Here is a 17,953-nt window from a genome sequence, read left to right on the forward strand (position 1 = left end):
AGGGTCTCGCTCTGTCACCCAGGCTGGAGTGCAGTGGTGAGATCTCAGCTCACTGCAGCCTCTGCCTCCCGTGCTCAAGTGATGATCCTTCCACCTCAGCCTCCTGAGTAGTTGGGATTACAGGTGCGCATCACGCCCAGCGAATTTTTGAATTTTTAGTAGAGACAAGGTTTCACCATGTTGCCCGGGCTGGCCGAGAACTCCTGGGCTCAAGCAGTCTACCCACCTCAACCTCCCAAAGTGCTGGGATTATAGGCATGAGCCATCGTGCCCAGAAGAAACATTTTTAATCAACATTTTCTTCCCTTTCTTCCCCCCACCCCTACCCCTCTCTCTTTGTCTGTAACACAATCAAGCACTAGAACAGCTGTAGGGGAGGGATTTTTATCTGTCTTGTTTGTTCACCACTATATCCCTGACACTTAGAGCAATGCCTGGTTCACACTGGGCGCTCAGTATGTTGAGTGATTGAATGGTGAATAGATGAGTGAATGACTGAATATACAGCGAATCAGATGGGAGGTGAGCCAAGTCTATTGTGTGTGCATATGTGGGTGGGGGTGGGCTGTATGTGGTGTGGGGGGGAGGTGTGTGTGGGGGGGGTGTGAGGGGTGTGTGTGGGGGGTGAGGGGTGTGTGTGGGGGGTGTGAGGGGTGTGTGTGGGGGGGATGTGTGGGCTATATGTCTGTATGTGTGGTGTGTGTGATGTGTGTATTAGTGCCTATGTGTGTGGGGGGTGAGGGGTGTGTGTGTGTGTGTGGTGTGTAGGGGGGGTATGTGTGTGGTATGTGTGTATGATGTGTGTGTGTGTGCGTATGTGTGGGGGTGGGATGTGGTTGTGTGTGGGGTGGTGTGTGGGGGGTGTGTGTGTAGTGGAGGCATGTGGGGGTGTGGGGTGTGTAGTGTGTGTACATGTGGGGGCCGTGTATGTGTGTATGTAGTGTGTGTGTACATGTGGGGTGTGTGTGTAGTGTTTGTGTACATGTGGGGAGTGTGTGTGTAGTGTGTATATGTGGGGGGCATGCGTGTGTATTGTGTGTGTACACGGGGGGCGTGTGTGTGTAGTAGGGGCATGTGGGGGTGTGGGGTGTGCAGTGTGTGTGGGTGTGGCTGTGTAGTGTGGGTGTGTACATGTGGGTGTGTGTATGTGTAGTGTGTGTGGTATGTATGTAGTGTGTTTGTAGTGTATGTGTGTAGTGTGTGTGTAGTGTGTGTATAGTGTGTGTAGTGTGTGTGTAGTGTGTGTAGTGTGTGTTTAGTATGGTGTGTGTGGTGTGTGTAGTGTGTGTAGTGTGCGTGTGTGGTGTGTGTAGTGTTGCGCAGTGTGTGTGCAGTGTGTGTGTAGTGTGTAGTGTGTGTGTAGTGTGTAGTACGTGTGCAGTGTGTGTAGTGTGTGTGTAGTGTGTGTGTAGTGTGTAGTGTGTGTACTGTGTGTAGTGTGTGTGTACTGTGTGTGTACTGTGTGTGTTTGTGTGTGTAGTGTGTGTGTAGTACATGTGTAGTATGTGTGTCGTATGTGTAGTGTGTAGTGTGTGTGTAGTGTTTGTGTGTAGTGTGTGTAGTGTGTGTTTAGTGTGTGTGGTGTGTGTAGTGTGCATGTGTAGTGTGTGTAGTGTGCAGTGTGTGTAGTATGTGTGTAGTGTGTGTAGTTTGTGTGTAGTGTGTGTGTAGTCTGTGTGTGTAGTGTGTGTAGTGTGTGTGTAGTCTGTGTGTGTAGTGTGTGTAGTCTGTGTAGTGTGTAATGTGCGTGCATAGTGCGTGCATAGTGTGTAGTGTGTGTGTAGTGTGTGTAGTGTGTGTGTAGTGTGTGTGTGTGGTGTGTGTGTGTGTAGTGTGTGTAGTGTGTGTGTATAGTGTGTGTGTGCAGTGTGTGTAGTGTGTGTAGTGTGTAGTGTGTGTAGTGTGTGTGTGCAGTGTGTGTAGTGTGTGTAGTGTGTAGTGTGTGTAGTGTGTGTGTGTAGTGTGTGTAGTGTGTGTAGTGTGTGTGTAGTGTGTGTAGTGTGTAATGTGTGTAGTGTGTGTGTATAATGTGTGTGTGCAGTGTGTGTAGTGTGTGTGTAGTGTGTGTAGTGTGTGTACTGTGTGTGTATAGTGTGTGTGCAGTGTGTGTAGTGTGTAGTGTGTGTAGTGTGTAGTGTGTGTAGTGTGTGTGTGTAGTGTGTGTAGTGTGTAGTGTGTGTTGTGTGTGTGTAGTGTGTGTGTGCAGTGTGTGTAGTGTGTGTGTAGTGGTGTAGTGTGTGTAGTGTGTGTGTAGTGTGTGTGCAGTGTGTGTAGTGTGTGTGTAGTGTGTGTAGTGTGTAGTGTGTGTACTGTGTGTGTATAGTGTGTGTGTGCAGTGTGTGTAGTGTGTGTAGTGTGTAGTGTGTGTAGTGTGTGTGTGCAGTGTGTGTAGTGTGTGTGTGTAGTGTGTGTAGTGTGTAGTGTGTGTAGTGTGTGTGTATAGTGTGTGTGTGCAGTGTGTGTAGTGTGTGTGTAGTGTGTGTAGTGTGTGTACTGTGTGTGTGTATAGTGTGTGTGCAGTGTGTGTAGTGTGTGTGTGTAGTGTGTGTGCAGTGTGTGTAGTGTGTGTGTGTAGTGTGTGTAGTGTGTAGTGTGTGTAGTGTGTGTGTAGTGTGTGTAGCGTGTGTGTGTGTGTGTAGTGTGTTTTTGCTCTTCACCAGGGCTCCTTGCAGGTGTGCTCCTCAGAGGTTCACTCCATCCCGTCTGGGGCCCCGTGACAAGGCAGGAATGATCATTGTTTCTCTCCCTATCTGACTGTTCACTTACCTCTGTCAAGACGTCCTCTTTAGGCTGGGCACAGTGGCTCATGCCTACACTCCCAGCACTTTGGGAGGCCGAGGCAGCAGGATCGCTTGAGCTCAGGAGTTTGAGACCAGCTTGGACAATATAATGAGACCTCTGTCTCTATAAAAAAATTTTTTTAATTAGCCAGGCGTGATGGCATGCACCTGTAGTCCCAGCTACTCAGGAGGCTGAGGTGGGAGGATCACTTGAGCCCAGGAGGCTGAGGTCACAGTGAGCTATAATAGCATCACAGCACTCCAGCCAGGGCAAGAAAGCAAGACCCTGTCTCAAAAAAAAAAAGAAAAAGAATCTCTGTAGATTTAGATTCAGTGGGATAGTGCTCGTTTGTCACTGGAGGGCCAAGCATGAACCTGTGTCACCTGTGGAAGGGGGCTCTCTGGCCGGGCACGGTGGCTCATGCCCGTAATCCCAGCACTTTGGGAGGCTGAGGTGGGCAGATCACCTGAAGTCGGGAGATCGAGACCATCCTGGCTAACATGGTGAAACCCCCTCTCCACTAAAAATACAAAAAATTAGCCGGGCGTGGTGGCGGGTGCCTGTAGTGCCAGCTACTCGGGAGGCTGAGGCAGGAGAATGGCGTGAACCCGGGAGGCGGAGCTTGCAGTGAGCTGAGATCACGCCACTGCACTCCAGCCTGGGCGACAGAGTGAGACTCCGTCTCAAAAAAAAAAAAAAAAAAGAAAGGGGGCTCTCCATCAGAGTAGGTGGAAGGTCTTTTGATGGCAAGTCAGAGAGCAGCGTCCTAAGCTCTCTCCGACAGCAGGGTCACCTCTGCAGCTAGACATGGTCGTAATTAATCCTGGCAAACACCCTGCAAGGGAGTGTGATTGTCCTCATTTTAGAGATGAGGAAACTGAAGATCCTGGAAATTAAGCTGAAAAGTGGCAATGGGTAGATTCAAAACTGAGGCCTGTAGATTTTAAGCCCACAGCTCTTTCCATGTCTGTCTCCCACTCTTCATTACTAATGAATTTCCTCTTGTCATTAGGAAATTTTCAGTGGCCCTAAATAGCTAAACATTTCCTTTTTTCTGTTTGATTTTTCCTGGAGTTTATGTTTGAGATGGTGCAAGAGCACATTTGCTGCAGTTGACAAATGCCACCACGTGGCAGGAATGTCACAGGAGCAATTCAAACATCAGCTGCAGTAGCTGCAGTGTTAGGGAAGTAGGTTTCAGCTTCTTTCTGATCCAGTGGTTCTCAAATGGGGCACTTCCCCACCGGGGGACATTTAGCAATGTCAGAAGACATTTGGGTTGTCGCAGCTGGGGAGAGGGGTGCTACTGGCACCGTGTTTATGGGATGCTGTAAACATCCTGCTGTGCTCGGGACAGCCCCCACAAGAAAGAATGATCGGACCCCAAGTGTCAAAAGTGCCGTGGTTGAGAAAGCCTGCTGTAACCCAAGGTGGGTTGAGGGTAGGTTTCAAGGAATGGAGTAGTCTCAAGACTACAGATCTTCAGATTCTGTTACATCTTTCTATGAAACCGAAGTAAAGCGGGAGGACCCTGGAACCCTGGGGCTGCTTCCTGACCTAAGCTGCAATCTCTGCAGAGGCTGACGCTTGTGCTTGCCCTGGCAACCCTGATAGCTGCCTTCGGATCATCCTTCCAGTATGGGTACAACGTGGCTGCTGTCAACTCTCCAGCCCTGGTAGGTCACTGTGGTGAGCAAGATGTGGGAGGGCGTTTGAAGCAGTCCTTTGCCTGGGTGGGACTGGCCAGTGTGGGGCTGTTCACACAGCGGGTCCTCAAGCAAAGGGAGAGGGAAACACCCTCCAGACAGCACAGACCCGAGGGAATTCGCAGGCTCATGGCTCTTGGGATGGTCCAGGTCTGGATGGACACACAGTGGGCTGGGCTCCAGGACAGCGCTCAGATCTTCTGTGGCCTTGTGGTTTAGAGGGAATCCAGAGGGGGCAGGGGTCTCCCAACTGATTGGAAAATTGGAGTCATCTCTTTCTGGCTGAGAAATACCAAGGGTGGTTTGCTGCTCAGAGGTTTCCCAGTCCTCCCCGTGGGTGCCCACCCCACTTGCTGCTCATGAAGCTCTGGCCTGCCTCCCATCACCCCCCAGTTAATAAGGCTGGTCTCTGTGTGCCCAGGTTATTTCAATGGGTGTCCTAACAGCTGGTGTTCTTCCTGCAAAACCGGAGCAAATTATGTTGGTGTTCTGTTTTGCTTTGTCTCCTAGCTCATGCAACAATTTTACAATGAGACTTACTATGGTAGGACCGGTGAATTCATGGAAGACTTCCCCTTGACGTTGCTGTGGTCTGTAACCGTTTCCATGTTTCCCTTCGGAGGGTTTATCGGATCCCTCCTGGTCGGCCCCTTGGTGAATAAATTTGGCAGGTAAGGGAAAGTGACTTTTTAATTCCCTGAAACTCATAGACCCCCATCAGAGCTAAAACATAGGCGTAAAACTGAAATCCTTATCATGAGACTAGGATAATGACCACTGTGGTCATTTTTGTTTCTTTTTCTTTTTTCTTTTTTTTTTTTAATTTTTGAGATGGAGTCTTGCTCTGTCAGCCAGGCTGGAATGCAATGGCACCATCTTGGCTCACCACAACCTCTGCCTCCCGGGTTCAAGCAATTCTCCTACCACAGCCTCCTGATCCTGGGATCACAAGTGTATACCACCACACCCGGCTAATGTATTTTTAGTAGAGATAGAGTTTCACCATGTTGGTCAAGCTGGTCTCAAACTCCTGACCTCAGGTGATCCATCCGCCTCAGCCCCCCAGAGTGCTGGGATTACAGGCGAGAGTCACTGCACCTGGCTGGTCATTTTTATTTTCTAATGGGGTCAGAAAAGAAGACCAGATATTGACAGTGTTTGGGGACCTAGGCAGGGTCTCGGGAATTAGAAGCAGGGGTGGCTGGGGATCTACAGGCTCTCAGGCAGACCCGGAAGGAGCCGTGTGTGCTTGTGGAGACCCAGGACTTGCTTCGGCTCATACTGCCCTTTAGTCCCCACAGTGTTGTCTAGGGCATCTCTCTTGTGACACCAGCCTCCTGAACAAAGGGGTCAGGGCTGTATCTTTGTCCCTATTTCTAGAAACATTAGAAATGCCATATTTTATTCCAAAAAAGTGTCCTTAAGATATCACACTCCCCCGTGTAAATTCCGTGGACGTTATGGAAGACCTAGTTAGAAACAGAATTTTAGAGGTCCCCTCGTCCAACCCCTCCAGGGATGAGGAGACATGGGGCTGAGTGAGGTCACAGATCTATTGAGCCCAGAGTAACCCAGACTCTGACTCCTCCTCCAGTGTTTCAAGAAAAGAATCTGAGAATAAAAACACACGGCCGGGTGCGGTGGCTCACGCCTGTAATCCCAACACTTTGGGAGGCCGAGGTGGGTGGATCACCTGAGGTCAGGAGTTGGAGACCAGCCTGGCCAGCATGGTGAAACCCCGTCTCTACTAAAAATACAAAAATTAGCCGGGCATGGTGGTGGGCGCCTGTATTCCCAGCTACTCGGGAGGCTGAGGCAGGAGAATCGCTTGAACCCAGGAGGCGGAGGTTGCAGTGAGCCAAGATCGCATCATTGCACTCCAGCCTGGGCAACAAGAGCGAAACTCCGTCTCAAAAAACAAACAAACAAACAACACTGCCGCAGCTTTGGGATCTAACATCCTCTTGAGAGGTTAGTGTTGAACCCACAATTTTCCCTGTGGACTTTCATGGAGCAGAACATCCCTCCACTCAGAATCAGACCTGCGGGACACTTCTTGAGTGAAGGGCACGCTGTTTGGTCCACAGACGGTGCTGAAGGTTCTAATTGAGCTGTCTAGTTAGGAGTCTGATAAACACTATTTGGCTATTTGCCGTTTTCTTAAGTATTTGTGAGTGTTATTTCTTTTTCTTTTTTCTTTTTTTTTTTTTTTTTGAGACGGAGTCTCGCTCTGCTGCCCAGGCTGGAGTGCAGTGGCCAGATCTCAGCTCACTGCAAGCTCCGCCTCCCAGGTTCACGCCATTCTCCTGCTTCAGCCTCCGGAGTAGCTGGGACTACAGGCGCCCGCCACCTCGCCCAGCTAGTTTTTTGTATTTTTTTAGTAGAGACGGGGTTTCACCGTATTAGCCAGGATGGTCTCGATCTCCTGACCTCGTGATCCGCCCGCCTCGGCCTCCCAAAGTGCTGGGATTACAGGCTTGAGCCACCGCGCCCGGCCTATTTCTTTATTTTTTGAGGTAGAGTCTTGCTCTGATGCCCAGGCTGGAGTGCAGTGGTGCGATCTTGGCTCACTGCAACCTCCACCTCCTGGGTTCAAGCCATTCTCCTGCCTCAGCCTCCCAAGTAGCTGGGATTACAGGTGACCACCACCACACGCAGCTAATTTTTGTATTTTTAGTAGAAACAGGGTTTCACCGTATTGGCCAGGCTGGTCTCAAATTCCTGGCCTCAAGTGATCCACCCACCTCTGCTTCCCAAAGTGCTGGGATTACAGGGGTGAACCACCACATGTGGCCGGTGTTATTTAAATAACAGTAGCAACTAACTTTTATTAATGAGTTCCTATGTGCCAGGCACTATCCTGACTCGGTTGAGAAGTACTATTACAATCCTCACTTTATTTTTATTTATTTTTGAGACGGAGTCTCGCCCCGTCACCCAGGCTGGAGTGTAATGGCGTGATCTCAGCACGTTGCACCCTCCACCTCCCAGGTTCAAGGGATTCTCCTGCCTCAGCCTCCCGAGTAGCTGGGATTACAGGTGCACGCCACCACACGAAGCTAATTTTTTGTATCTTTATTGGAGACGGAGTTTCACCATGTTGGCCAGGCTGATCTCAAACTCCTGACCTCATGATCCACCTGCCTTGGCCTCCCAAAGTGCTGAGATTACAGGCGTGAGCCACTGCACCTGGCTAATCCCCACTCCACTTTAAAGATGGGGAAATGGTGCACAGAGAGACACTGTAACTTACCCAAGATCACACAGCTGGGAGGTGGCCAGGACTCCAACCCAGGACATTTCACTTCTGAGCATGAGCAAGTAATGTCTACACTGTACTTCTGTTATTTAGGGAAAATATCTTCTCAATCTGTTGCTTTATTTTTTTAATCATACATATAGTACCTTTTTAATGCAAAATTTTAAAGTCTTCAAGTGGTCAAGTTTATAGATTTTGCTTCTCAACTGGGGACACTTACAAAGCAAAAACTATAAATATATGTATGTGAGACAGGATCTCACTCTGTCACCCAGGTAGGAGTGCAGTGGCACGATCACAGCTCACTACAGCCTTGAACTCCTGGGCTCAAGGGATCCTTCTGCCTCAGCCTCCTAAATAGGTGGAACTACAGGGTGTGCCATGATGCTCAGCTCATTTTTTGGTTTTTGTAGAGACAGAGTCTCACTATGTTGCTCTGGCTGGTCTCAAACTTCTGGGCTCAAGCAATCCCCCCACCTTGGCCTCCCAAAGTGCTGGGATTATAGGCATGAACCACTACGCTTAGCCTCTTCTATATTTTTAAAATTTATTTCACAATTTTGTTTTTCCAGATACATCTGGTGTTTTATTTTGTATATACTGAGTGATGAGAAAGAACTAATTTTATTTTATTTTTCCAAGTGGAAAGTCAGTTGCTCTCAAATTTATCTTAGTTATTCATGTTCCTTTACTCTTCCATTTAAAATTTTAAGTCAGCTTCTCAAAATCCCTGAAGAAAGATTCTGATTGGCATTGCTCTGAATTTATAAATTAACTTGAGGAAAACTGACATCTCTACAATGTTGACCTTTCCCACTCACAAGCAAACTAGAGCTTTCCATCATCTTCAGGTCTTTTTACATGTCCTTCAATAAAGTTTCATCATAAAGGACCAAGGATTTAGTTTTCTTTATCCTGGGAGTCACTGTGGTTCCTTGTCTGAAGTTTCATGTCTTTGTCATCAGTTCTGAGAATTTTTCAGTCAAATATTGCCCCTCCCCGATTTTCTATATTCTTTGCTTCTAGAACTCCATGAAGTTCCTCCATGTCTTTGAATCTCTCATATTTCCCATCTTCTTATCTCTCTCGGGTGCTTTCTAGGTAATTTCTGCAGGTCTACCTTCCCAGTCACTAATTTTCTCTTCAGATATAATAAACCTGCTACATTTTTAATTTTAATGATTATATTTTTCATTTCAATAAGTTCTATTTATTTGTTTTTAAAATCTATTTTCGTCATTGTTTTACATAACTTTGTTTTATAGTTTTTTGTTCTTTCCTATGGTACTATTTTTTATTTTATTTTATTATTTATTTATTTATTTTTTTGACACAGAGTCTCGCTCTGTCACCCAGGCTGGAGTGCAATGGTGCTATCTTGGCTCACTGCAACCTCTGCCTCCTGGGTTCAAGTGATTCTTCTGCTTCAGCCTCCCAAATAGCTGGGATTACAGGCACCCGCCACCATGTCCAGCCAATTTTTGTATTTTTAGTAGAGATGAGGTTTCACCATGTTGGCCAGGCTGGTCTTGAACTCCTGACCTCAAGTGATCTGCCTGCCTTGGCCTCCCAAAGTGCTGGGATTATAAGCATAAGCCATTGCGCCCTGCCTAAAAAAAAAAAACATATGTATTTTTTAATATGTATTTTAATATATAAATATATATAAAATATAGACAGTGTAAGACCCTATCTCAAAATATATATATATAGAAATAGGGTCTTACTCTGTTGCCCAGGCTGGAGTGCAGTGGCACGATTATGGCTCACTGCAGACTCCACCTGCTGTGCTCAAGTGATCCTCCTCTCTAGTAGCTGAGACTGCAAGGATGGGGTCTTGCTATGTTGCTCAGTCTGGTCTTGAATTCCTGGCCTCAAGCCATCCTCCCACCTTGGCCTCTGAAAGTGCTGAGATTACTGGCATGAGCCACCATATCCTGCCATTAAAAGTAGACTTTATTTTTAAAGAGCAGTTTTAGCCTCACAGAATTGAGAAGAGGCTACAGAGACTTCCCATATACCCTCTCCTCCAATACATGCATAGTCTCCCCCTTTATCAACATCTCTCACCAGAGCGGTGTATTTGTTACAAATGATGAAACCTGCATTGACATATATCATCACCCAAGGTTCATAGTGTACATTAGGGTTTACTATTGATGTTGTACATTCTATGGGTTTTGACGAATGGGTAATGACTTGTGTCCACCATTATAGTATCATATAGAGTAGTTTCACTGCCCTAAGACTCCTCTATGCTCTGCCTAGTCATCCTTCCCTCCTCTCTAACTCCTGGCAACCACTGATGCTTTTACTGTCTCCATAGTTTGCCTTTCCCAGAATGCCATATAGTTGGAATCACATAGTATGTAGGATTTTCTTTCTTTCTTTTCTCTTCTCTTTTCCTTCCTTCCTTCCTTCCCTCCCTCCCTCCCTTCCTTCCTCCCCCTTCCTTCCTTCCTTCCTTCCTTCCTTCTTTCTTTCTTTCCTTCTTTCTTTCTTTCCTTTCTCTCTCTCTCTCTTTCCTTCCTTCCTTCCTTCCTTCCTTCCTTCCTTCTTTCTCTCTCCTTCTTGCACTCTGACAGGCTTTTCAGATTGGCCTTTTTTTTTTTTTTTTTTGAGATGAAGCCTCACTCTGTCGCTAGGCTGGAGTGCAGTGGCACGATCTCAGCTCACTGCAACCTCCGCCTCCCATGTTCAAGCAATTCTCTTGCCTCAGCCTCCTGAGGCTGGGAGTACAGGTGCATGCCACCACATCCAGCTAATTTTTGCATTTTTAGTAGAGATGGGGTTTCACCATGTTGACCATGATGGTCTCGATCTCTTGACCTTGTGATCCACCCACCTCGGCCTCCCAAGGTGCTGGGATTACAGGCGTGAGGCACCACGCCTGGCCCAGATTGGCCTCTTTTACTAATATGTACTTAATTAAGGCTTCTTCATGTCTTTTCATGGCTTGAATATTTCATTGTCTGGTTGTAGCACACTTTATCCGTTCACTACCAGAAGACATCTTGGTTGCTTCCAACTCTTGGCATTTGTGAATAAAGCAGCCATAAACATCCATGCACATGTAAGTTTCTGTGTAGATATACGTTTTCAACTCCTTTGGGTAAATACCAAGGAGTATGTGATTGCTGGATCATAGGAGTACAGATAAGCATATGTTTAGTCTTATAGGAAACTGCCAAACTGTCTTTTAAAGTAGATATATCCTTTTGCATTCCCACCAGCAACAAATGAGGGTTCCTGTTGCTCCAGCATTTGGTGTTGTCAGAGTTCTGGGTTTTTGCTCTTCTGACAGGTGGAACCTTATTGTTTAATTTGCATTTCCCTGATAATACATCAGGTGGTGCACCTTTTCATATGCTTATTTCTCATCTGCGTATCTTAGTGAGGTGTCTGTTAAGATCTTTGGCCAGGCCGGGCGCGGTGGCTCAAGCCTGTAATCCCAGCACTTTGGGAGGCCGAGACGGGCGGATCACGAGGTCAGGAGATCGAGACCATCCTGGCTAATACGGTGAAACCCCGTCTCTACTAAAAATACAAAAACTAGCCGGGCGAGGTGGCGGGCGCCTGTAGTCCCAGCTACTCGGGAGGCTGAGGCAGGAGAATGGCGGAAACCCGGGAGGCGGAGCTTGCAGTGAGCTGCGATCCGGCCACTGCACTCCAGTCCGGGCGACAGAGCGAGACTCCGCCTCAAAAAAAAAAAAAAAAAAAAAGATCTTTGGCCCATTTTTAAATTGGGTTGTTTGTTTTCTTTTTGAGTTTTAAGAGTTCTTTGTCTATTTTGGAGAACAGTGCTTTTCAGGTATGTCTTTTGCAAATATTTTCTCCTAGTCTGTGGCTTGTCTTCTCCTCCTCTTCACAGCGTTTTTCACAGAGCAGAAAGTTTTAATTTTAATGAAGACCAGCTTATCTTTTTCTTTCCTTCCTTCCTTTCTTTCCCTCCCCCCTTCCCTCCCTCCCTTCCTTCCTTTCTCTTTCTTTTTCTTTCTTTCTTTCTTTTCCCTTCATTCCTTCCTTCCTTCTTTCCCTTCTTCCTTTCTTTCCTTTCTTTTTTCCCTTCTTCCTTCTTCTCTTTTTCTTTTTGCAATAAAACTTTATTGTGATTTTTTATTGTTATAAAATTACAGACAATTGCTCAGGAGGGGTGTACTACCTTAAAATGTCCACCTCCCTCCTTAATATGCCACTGGTTCCTATCTTTAGCTTGTTCTTTGTGAATTGACCTACTATTTTGAAAGGATCGCATTAGCAACTTCAGACTAAAATGGTTGGTTTACCTATTCCTCCCTGGCATTTAATCAGTCCAGTTGATGCTGTATGTATTTTGAGGCTGTGTTGGAATCGTCTCTGTTTATGACAGTTACATCTTCTTTGCTGTTATTTCTTTTACCTCTTTATAATGCATATATCACCTCTGTGTTTTACGATATTTTTATCTCAAATTATATTTTGTCAGGTATTAAGACTATTACCCAACTTCCCCTTTTGTCTTTATTGGCTAAAGATTTTATATTTTCTAACTTTCTGTCTTTCATTTTAAGGATCAATTCTTTCTTTCATGGATTGTGCCTTTGGTGTTATATCTGAAAAGTCATCACCAAACCCAAGACTGTCTAGATTTTTTTTTCCTATGCTATCTTCCAGGAGTTTTATAGTTTTCCGTTTTATATTTAGGTCTGTGACCACTGTGAATTAAAATTTAGGAAAATTCTAAGGTTCATATCTAGATTCATTTTCTTGCATATAGATGTCCAGTTGTTCCAGCACCATTTTCTTTTCTTTTTTTGTTTTTTGTTTTTTGTTTTTGAGACAGGGTGTCACTCTGTCACCCAGGCTGAGTGCAGTGACACAATCACAGCTTGCTGCAGCATCAAACTTCCTAGCTCAAGCAGTACTCCCACCTCAGCCTCTCCAGTAGCTGGGACTACAGGAGCGCACCACCAGTAGTGCCCAGCTAATTTTTGCTTTTTTTCTTTTCTTTTCTTTTCTTTTTTTTTTTTTTGAGACAGAATCTTGCTGTGTCACCCAGGCTGGAGTGCAAGTGGCATAATCTCAGCTCACTGCAAACTCTGCCTCCTGTGTTCAAGCAATTCTCTAGCCTCAGTCTTCTGAGTAACTGAATTAGAGGTGTGTGCCACTATACCTGACTAATTTTTTTTGTATTTTTAGTAGAGGCGGGGTTTCATTGTGTTGGCCAGGCTGGTCTCGAACTCCTGGCCCCAGGTGATCCACCCACCTTGGCCTCCCAAAGTCCTAGGATTACAGGCGTGAGCCACTGTGCCTGGCCAATTTATTATTTTTTCTAGAGATGGCGTCTCACTATGTTGCCCAGGCTGGTCTGGAACTCCTGTACACAAGTAATCCTCCTACCTCAGTGTCCAAAAGTGCTGAGATTACAGGCATGAGCACTGCACCCAGCCCAGCACCATTTTTTTTTTATTTTTTATTTTTTATTTTTTATTTTTTTTTTTTTTGAGGCGGAGTCTCGCTCTGTCGCCTGGACTGGAGTGCAGTGGCCGGATCTCAGCTCACTGCAAGCTCCATCTCCCAGGTTTACGCCATTCTCCTGCCTCAGCCTCCCGAGTAGCTGGGACTACAGGCGCCGCCACCTCGCCCGGCTAGTTTTTGTATTTTTAGTAGAGGCGGGGTTTCACCGTGTTAGCCAGGATGGTCTCGATCTCCTGACCTCGTGATCCGCCCGTCTCGGCCTCCCAAAGTGCTGGGATTACAGGCTTGAGCCACCGCGCCCGGCCCATTTTTTTTTTAAAAGACTGTCTTTTCTCCATTGTGTTCCCTTTGCTCCTTTGTCAAGGATCAGTTGACTAGACTTAACGTGCGTCTATTTCTGGACTCTCTGTTCCGTTCCATTGATCTATTTGTCTATTCTTTTTTTTTTTTCTTTTTCTTTAGACAGAGTCTTGCTGTGTCACCCAGGTTGGAGTGTAGTGGTGCCATTTCGGCTCACTGCAACCTCCGCCTCCCAGGTTCAAGCGATTCTCATGCCTCAGCCTCCAGAGTAGGTGGAATTAGAGGCATGCGGCTCTAGTAGAGACGACGAGGTTTCACCATGCTGACCAGTCTGGCCTTGAGCTCCTGACTTCATGTGATCCCGCCCGCCTTGGCCTCTCAAAGTGCTGGGATTTCAGGCGGGAGCCACCACGCCCAGCCTATTTGCCTATTCATTTACTAGCACCACACTGTCTTAATTACTGTACTTTATGGTAAGCCTTGAAGTCAGGTAATGTTGGTTCTCCAATATAGTACCATTTGGATTCCTTATTTTATGACACTAATCATTTTAAACATTTTATAGTCACAGTCTGATTCTGTTGTCTAAAGGTGTGGTGTTAGTATAAGCGGCTCTCACATGTGGCAAGTTTCTCAGTGTTTAGGAATGCTGGAGCACCACTCGCTCACAGCTTCGTCCATCATGAGGGTCCTCATCATGAGGGCTCCATTGTGAGAGGCCCCTCCAGAGAAGTTTGCTTTGCTTCTGTCAGGATCTCCAGGGTAGGCTTGTTCCTGACTTAAATGGGAATGCTTTCCAAGTTTCATTAAGTGTGGTGTTTGATATAGGTTTAAGGTAGATTTCTTTTATCAGCTTAAAGAAGTTCCTCTATGTATAGTTTGTTAAGGCTGGTTTTAAAAAAAATGGCTGGGCGCAGTGGCTCATGCCTATAATCTCAGCACTTTGGGAGACTGAGGCAGGCAGATCATTTGAGGCCAGGAGTTCGAGACCAGCCTGGCCAACATGGGGAAACTCCATCTCTATTACAAATACAAACACTTAGCTGGGTGTGGGGGCACGTGCCGGTAATCCTAGCTACTTGGAAAGCTGAGGCACAAGAATCACTTAGACATGGCAGACCGAGGTTATAGTGAGCTGTGATCACTGCACTCCAACCTGGGTGACAGAGCAAGACTCTGTCTCAAAAAAAAAGAAAGGAAGAAAGAAACTTAGGCCAACTTTTAAATAAACAAATAAAAATTTAAAAATCATAATGGTGTTAAATTTTATTGACTTCTTTTGCTGCTTCTATTGAGATAATCCAATGTTTTCTCTCAATATAGTGTTTATTTATTTATTCATTTATCTATTTTTTGAGATGGAGTCTTGCTCTGTCACCCAGGCTGGAGTGCAGTGGCACGATCTCAGCTCATTGCAACCTCCACTTCCTGGGTTCAAGCAATTCTTGTGCCTCAGCCTCCTGAGTAGCTGGGATTACAGGCACCTGCCATCACGCCCAGCTAGTTTTTGTATTTTTAGTAAAGATGGGGTTTTACCATGTTGGCCAGGCTGATCTCGAATTCTTGACCTCAAGTGATCTGCCCACCTCAGCCTCCCAAAGTGCTGGGATTACAGGCGTGAGCCACTGTGCCTGGCCCCAGTATAATCTTTACTATGGTGAAATACATTGAAATGTTTTTGTATATGCTGTTGAATTTAATCTACTAAGATTTCACTTAGGATTGTGGCATCGGCCCAGTGCGGTGGCTCAAGCCTGTAATCCCAGCACTTTGGGAGGCCGAGACGGGCAGATCACAAGGTCAGGAGATCGAGACCATCCTGGCTAACATGGTGAAACCCCGTCTCTACTAAAAAAATACAAAAATCTAGCCGGGCGAGGTGGCGGGCGCCTGTAGTCCCAGCTACTCCGGAGGCTGAGGCAGGAGAATGGCGTAAACCCGGGAGGTGGAGCTTGCAGTGAGCTGAGATCCGGCCACTGCACTCCAGCCCGGGCGACAGAGCGAGACTCCGTCTCAAAAAAAAAAAAAAAAAAAGGATTGTGGCATCTATGTTGACCTAAGTGAGATGGACCTATACTTTTCTTTTCCTCTAATGTCCTTACCCAAGACAATTTTGGGGTTGGCTTTCAAGATTACACCAAAATTATAAATTAGCTAATGATTTCAAAAACCTTTTACTATATCTTAATACAGAGCCCTTTCCCTCCATTTTCACCACTGATGCCCTCTGGACCATGGTCATTTCCATTTGCTCCCCACACAGAGAGTAGTCCCACACCAGGCCATGCACTTGACCTGTATCAGTCTCGGGTCCCAGAGAGCTAAACGCACAGCAGTAAAGCCACTGCCATAACTGCTGGAGCCTATGCAGAGGAGACACTCCAGAAACATTTCCTGAATGAATGAGTGAATACTTAAGCCAAACTAACTGATATTTTGTCCTCTGCAGAAAAGGGGCCTTGCTGTTCAACAACATCTTTTCTATCGTGCCTGCGATCTTAATGGGATGCAGCAAAGTCGCCAAGTCATTTGAGCTTATCATTATTTCCAGACTTTTGGTGGGAATATGTGCAGGTAAACAATACTATGCTATATTGCCATTCTGTGAGGGTCATCAAGGAGGAGGACAACAGGTTCCCAGGGACTAGAAACAATCTGTGATCTCTGAAATGTATAGAAAGCTGTTCCTATGCCTCTACTGTGAAATAGATGCTTGAGCCCTACCTGGTTCTCAGGTGCAGAGCTTTACTGTGATGTTTCCTACAAAGAAACATCTTTGAAAGACTGAAATGCAGAATCTTAACCTGGGAAGGGTCCTTCCAATTCAATCCTTTATCTCAATATTTTCTAAACTGCAGGTCACGACCAGTTAGTGGGTGGTGATACCTGTTTAGTAAGCAGTATTTTCTTTTTAAAAATAGAATAGGTGGATGCAATGGCTCACACCTGCAATCCAGCTACTCTGGAAGCCGAGGCGGGAGGATCACTTGAGACCAGCCTGGGCAACACAGTGAGACCCTGTGTGTTAGTCTGTTTTCACACTGCTGTAAAGAATACTCCCCAGTGAAGAAAAGAAGTCGAATTGACTTACCATTTCCCATGGCTGGGGAGGCCTCAGAAAACTTACAATCATGGTGGAAGGGGAAGCAGACCTGTCTTACATGACAGCAGCTGAGAGAGAGAGGGAGAGAAGGGAAACTGCCTTATAAAACCATACGATCTTGTGAGAACTCAGTATCACAAGAACAACATGGGAGAACTTGCCCTCATGATCCAATCACCTCCCATCAGGTCCTTCCCTTGACACATGGGGATTACAATTCGAGATGAGATTTGGGTGAGGACACAGAGCCAAACCATATCTCCTGTCTCAAAGATAAATAAATATCTATATAAACCAATAAATGAAATGGAAGAGACTGTGTTATGTGTAGTAAAGATAAGTATTGCCCACTTCTGTTTCGGATACACACACACACACATATGAGAACCAGGTTGCAGTGGAAAATGTATTTCTATATTTTTTACTGTAGGTGAGAGCCAAAAAAGCTTGAGAAGCAATCTAATGTATGAATTCCACTACCAGAAAGGTGCTAACAATGCCACATTTTAAGTTTTATAAGGCAATTTAAAGTTTGCCAAGGGCATCCTGAGTTCTCTTCCTGAAATGCTCACCTGCTGAGCGGGTGCTGACTCGCTGAGTCCTCTCATCTAACCACCTGGGAGGTGGTTTTTCCTAATCCCACTCTGTTGCTTCCAAGCCTAGGCTGCCAGGCTACACGGTGGTGATTTTAGAAAACTCTCCCATAGCTGCTTCACACTGAAGAGAGATGAGGGTACAGCCATGCCAGTGGCGTTCCCTGAGTTGGCATTGTTAGTAGGCAGTATTTCTCAGAGTCAGGCGGGGAGAGGCATCTAGGGTGGAAACTCTCAGGGTCCTACAGGTGGAGGGTGGGTCCCTTGAGGGAGCCCCTTCTAGGTGCCTCACTGCCTCCCTCCAGTCACTGTCCCGACATTGCCAAGGAACTCTCATTTGTTCCTTCCAAATGCAGGGATAGAGACAAATGGATAATTTGGCTGGCTGTCCACAAACCCCTCAGCTGGGATTAATTGGCAGTAACAGAGACATGGAAAAAAGATGAGAAGACATTTCCCAAACAGAGACTAAGTCATGCCAAAGGGAGGATGGTGAGCCCCACGGCAAACTTCCCTTAGTGCCCGGCTTTCCCTGAGAGCACCTGGCTGGGTCTCTGCCATCTTTTTTTTTTTTTTTTTTGAGATGGAGTTTCCCTCTTGTCGCCCAGGCTGGAGTGCAGTGGTGTGATCTCGGCTCACTGCAATCTCCGCCTTTCGAGTTCAAGCGATTCTCCTACCTCAGCCTCCCGAGTAGCTGGGATTACAGGCACCTGCCACCACACCCAGCTAATTTTTGTATTTTTGGTAGAGATGG

The 17,953-nt window shown here is 46.3% G+C and overlaps 1 protein-coding gene across 6 annotated transcripts in view; it reads left to right on the forward strand.

Moving 5' to 3' along the window:
- Positions 1-17,953, forward strand: part of SLC2A5 (solute carrier family 2 member 5) — a 36,730-nt gene that overhangs the window by 10,469 nt on the left and 8,308 nt on the right. For 4 of the 6 annotated variants that reach the window (XM_033228480.1, XM_033228478.1, XM_033228479.1 and 1 more), the window contains 3 exons: positions 4,359-4,457; positions 4,998-5,158; positions 15,953-16,077. The exons of 1 other annotated variant lie outside the window; for it this stretch is intronic. In XM_033228480.1, the coding sequence (XP_033084371.1) occupies positions 4,359-4,457; positions 4,998-5,158; positions 15,953-16,077 (385 nt within the window). The remainder of the gene's footprint in view (positions 1-4,358; positions 4,458-4,997; positions 5,159-15,952; positions 16,078-17,953) is intronic. One more of the 6 variants, XM_033228483.1, reaches the window with a different exon arrangement.

The sequence above is a fragment of the Trachypithecus francoisi genome, unplaced genomic scaffold (assembly GCF_009764315.1).
Source record: "Trachypithecus francoisi isolate TF-2019V2 unplaced genomic scaffold, Tfra_2.0 Lachesis_group12, whole genome shotgun sequence".
In the NCBI taxonomy this organism is placed as follows: Eukaryota; Metazoa; Chordata; class Mammalia; order Primates; family Cercopithecidae; genus Trachypithecus; species Trachypithecus francoisi.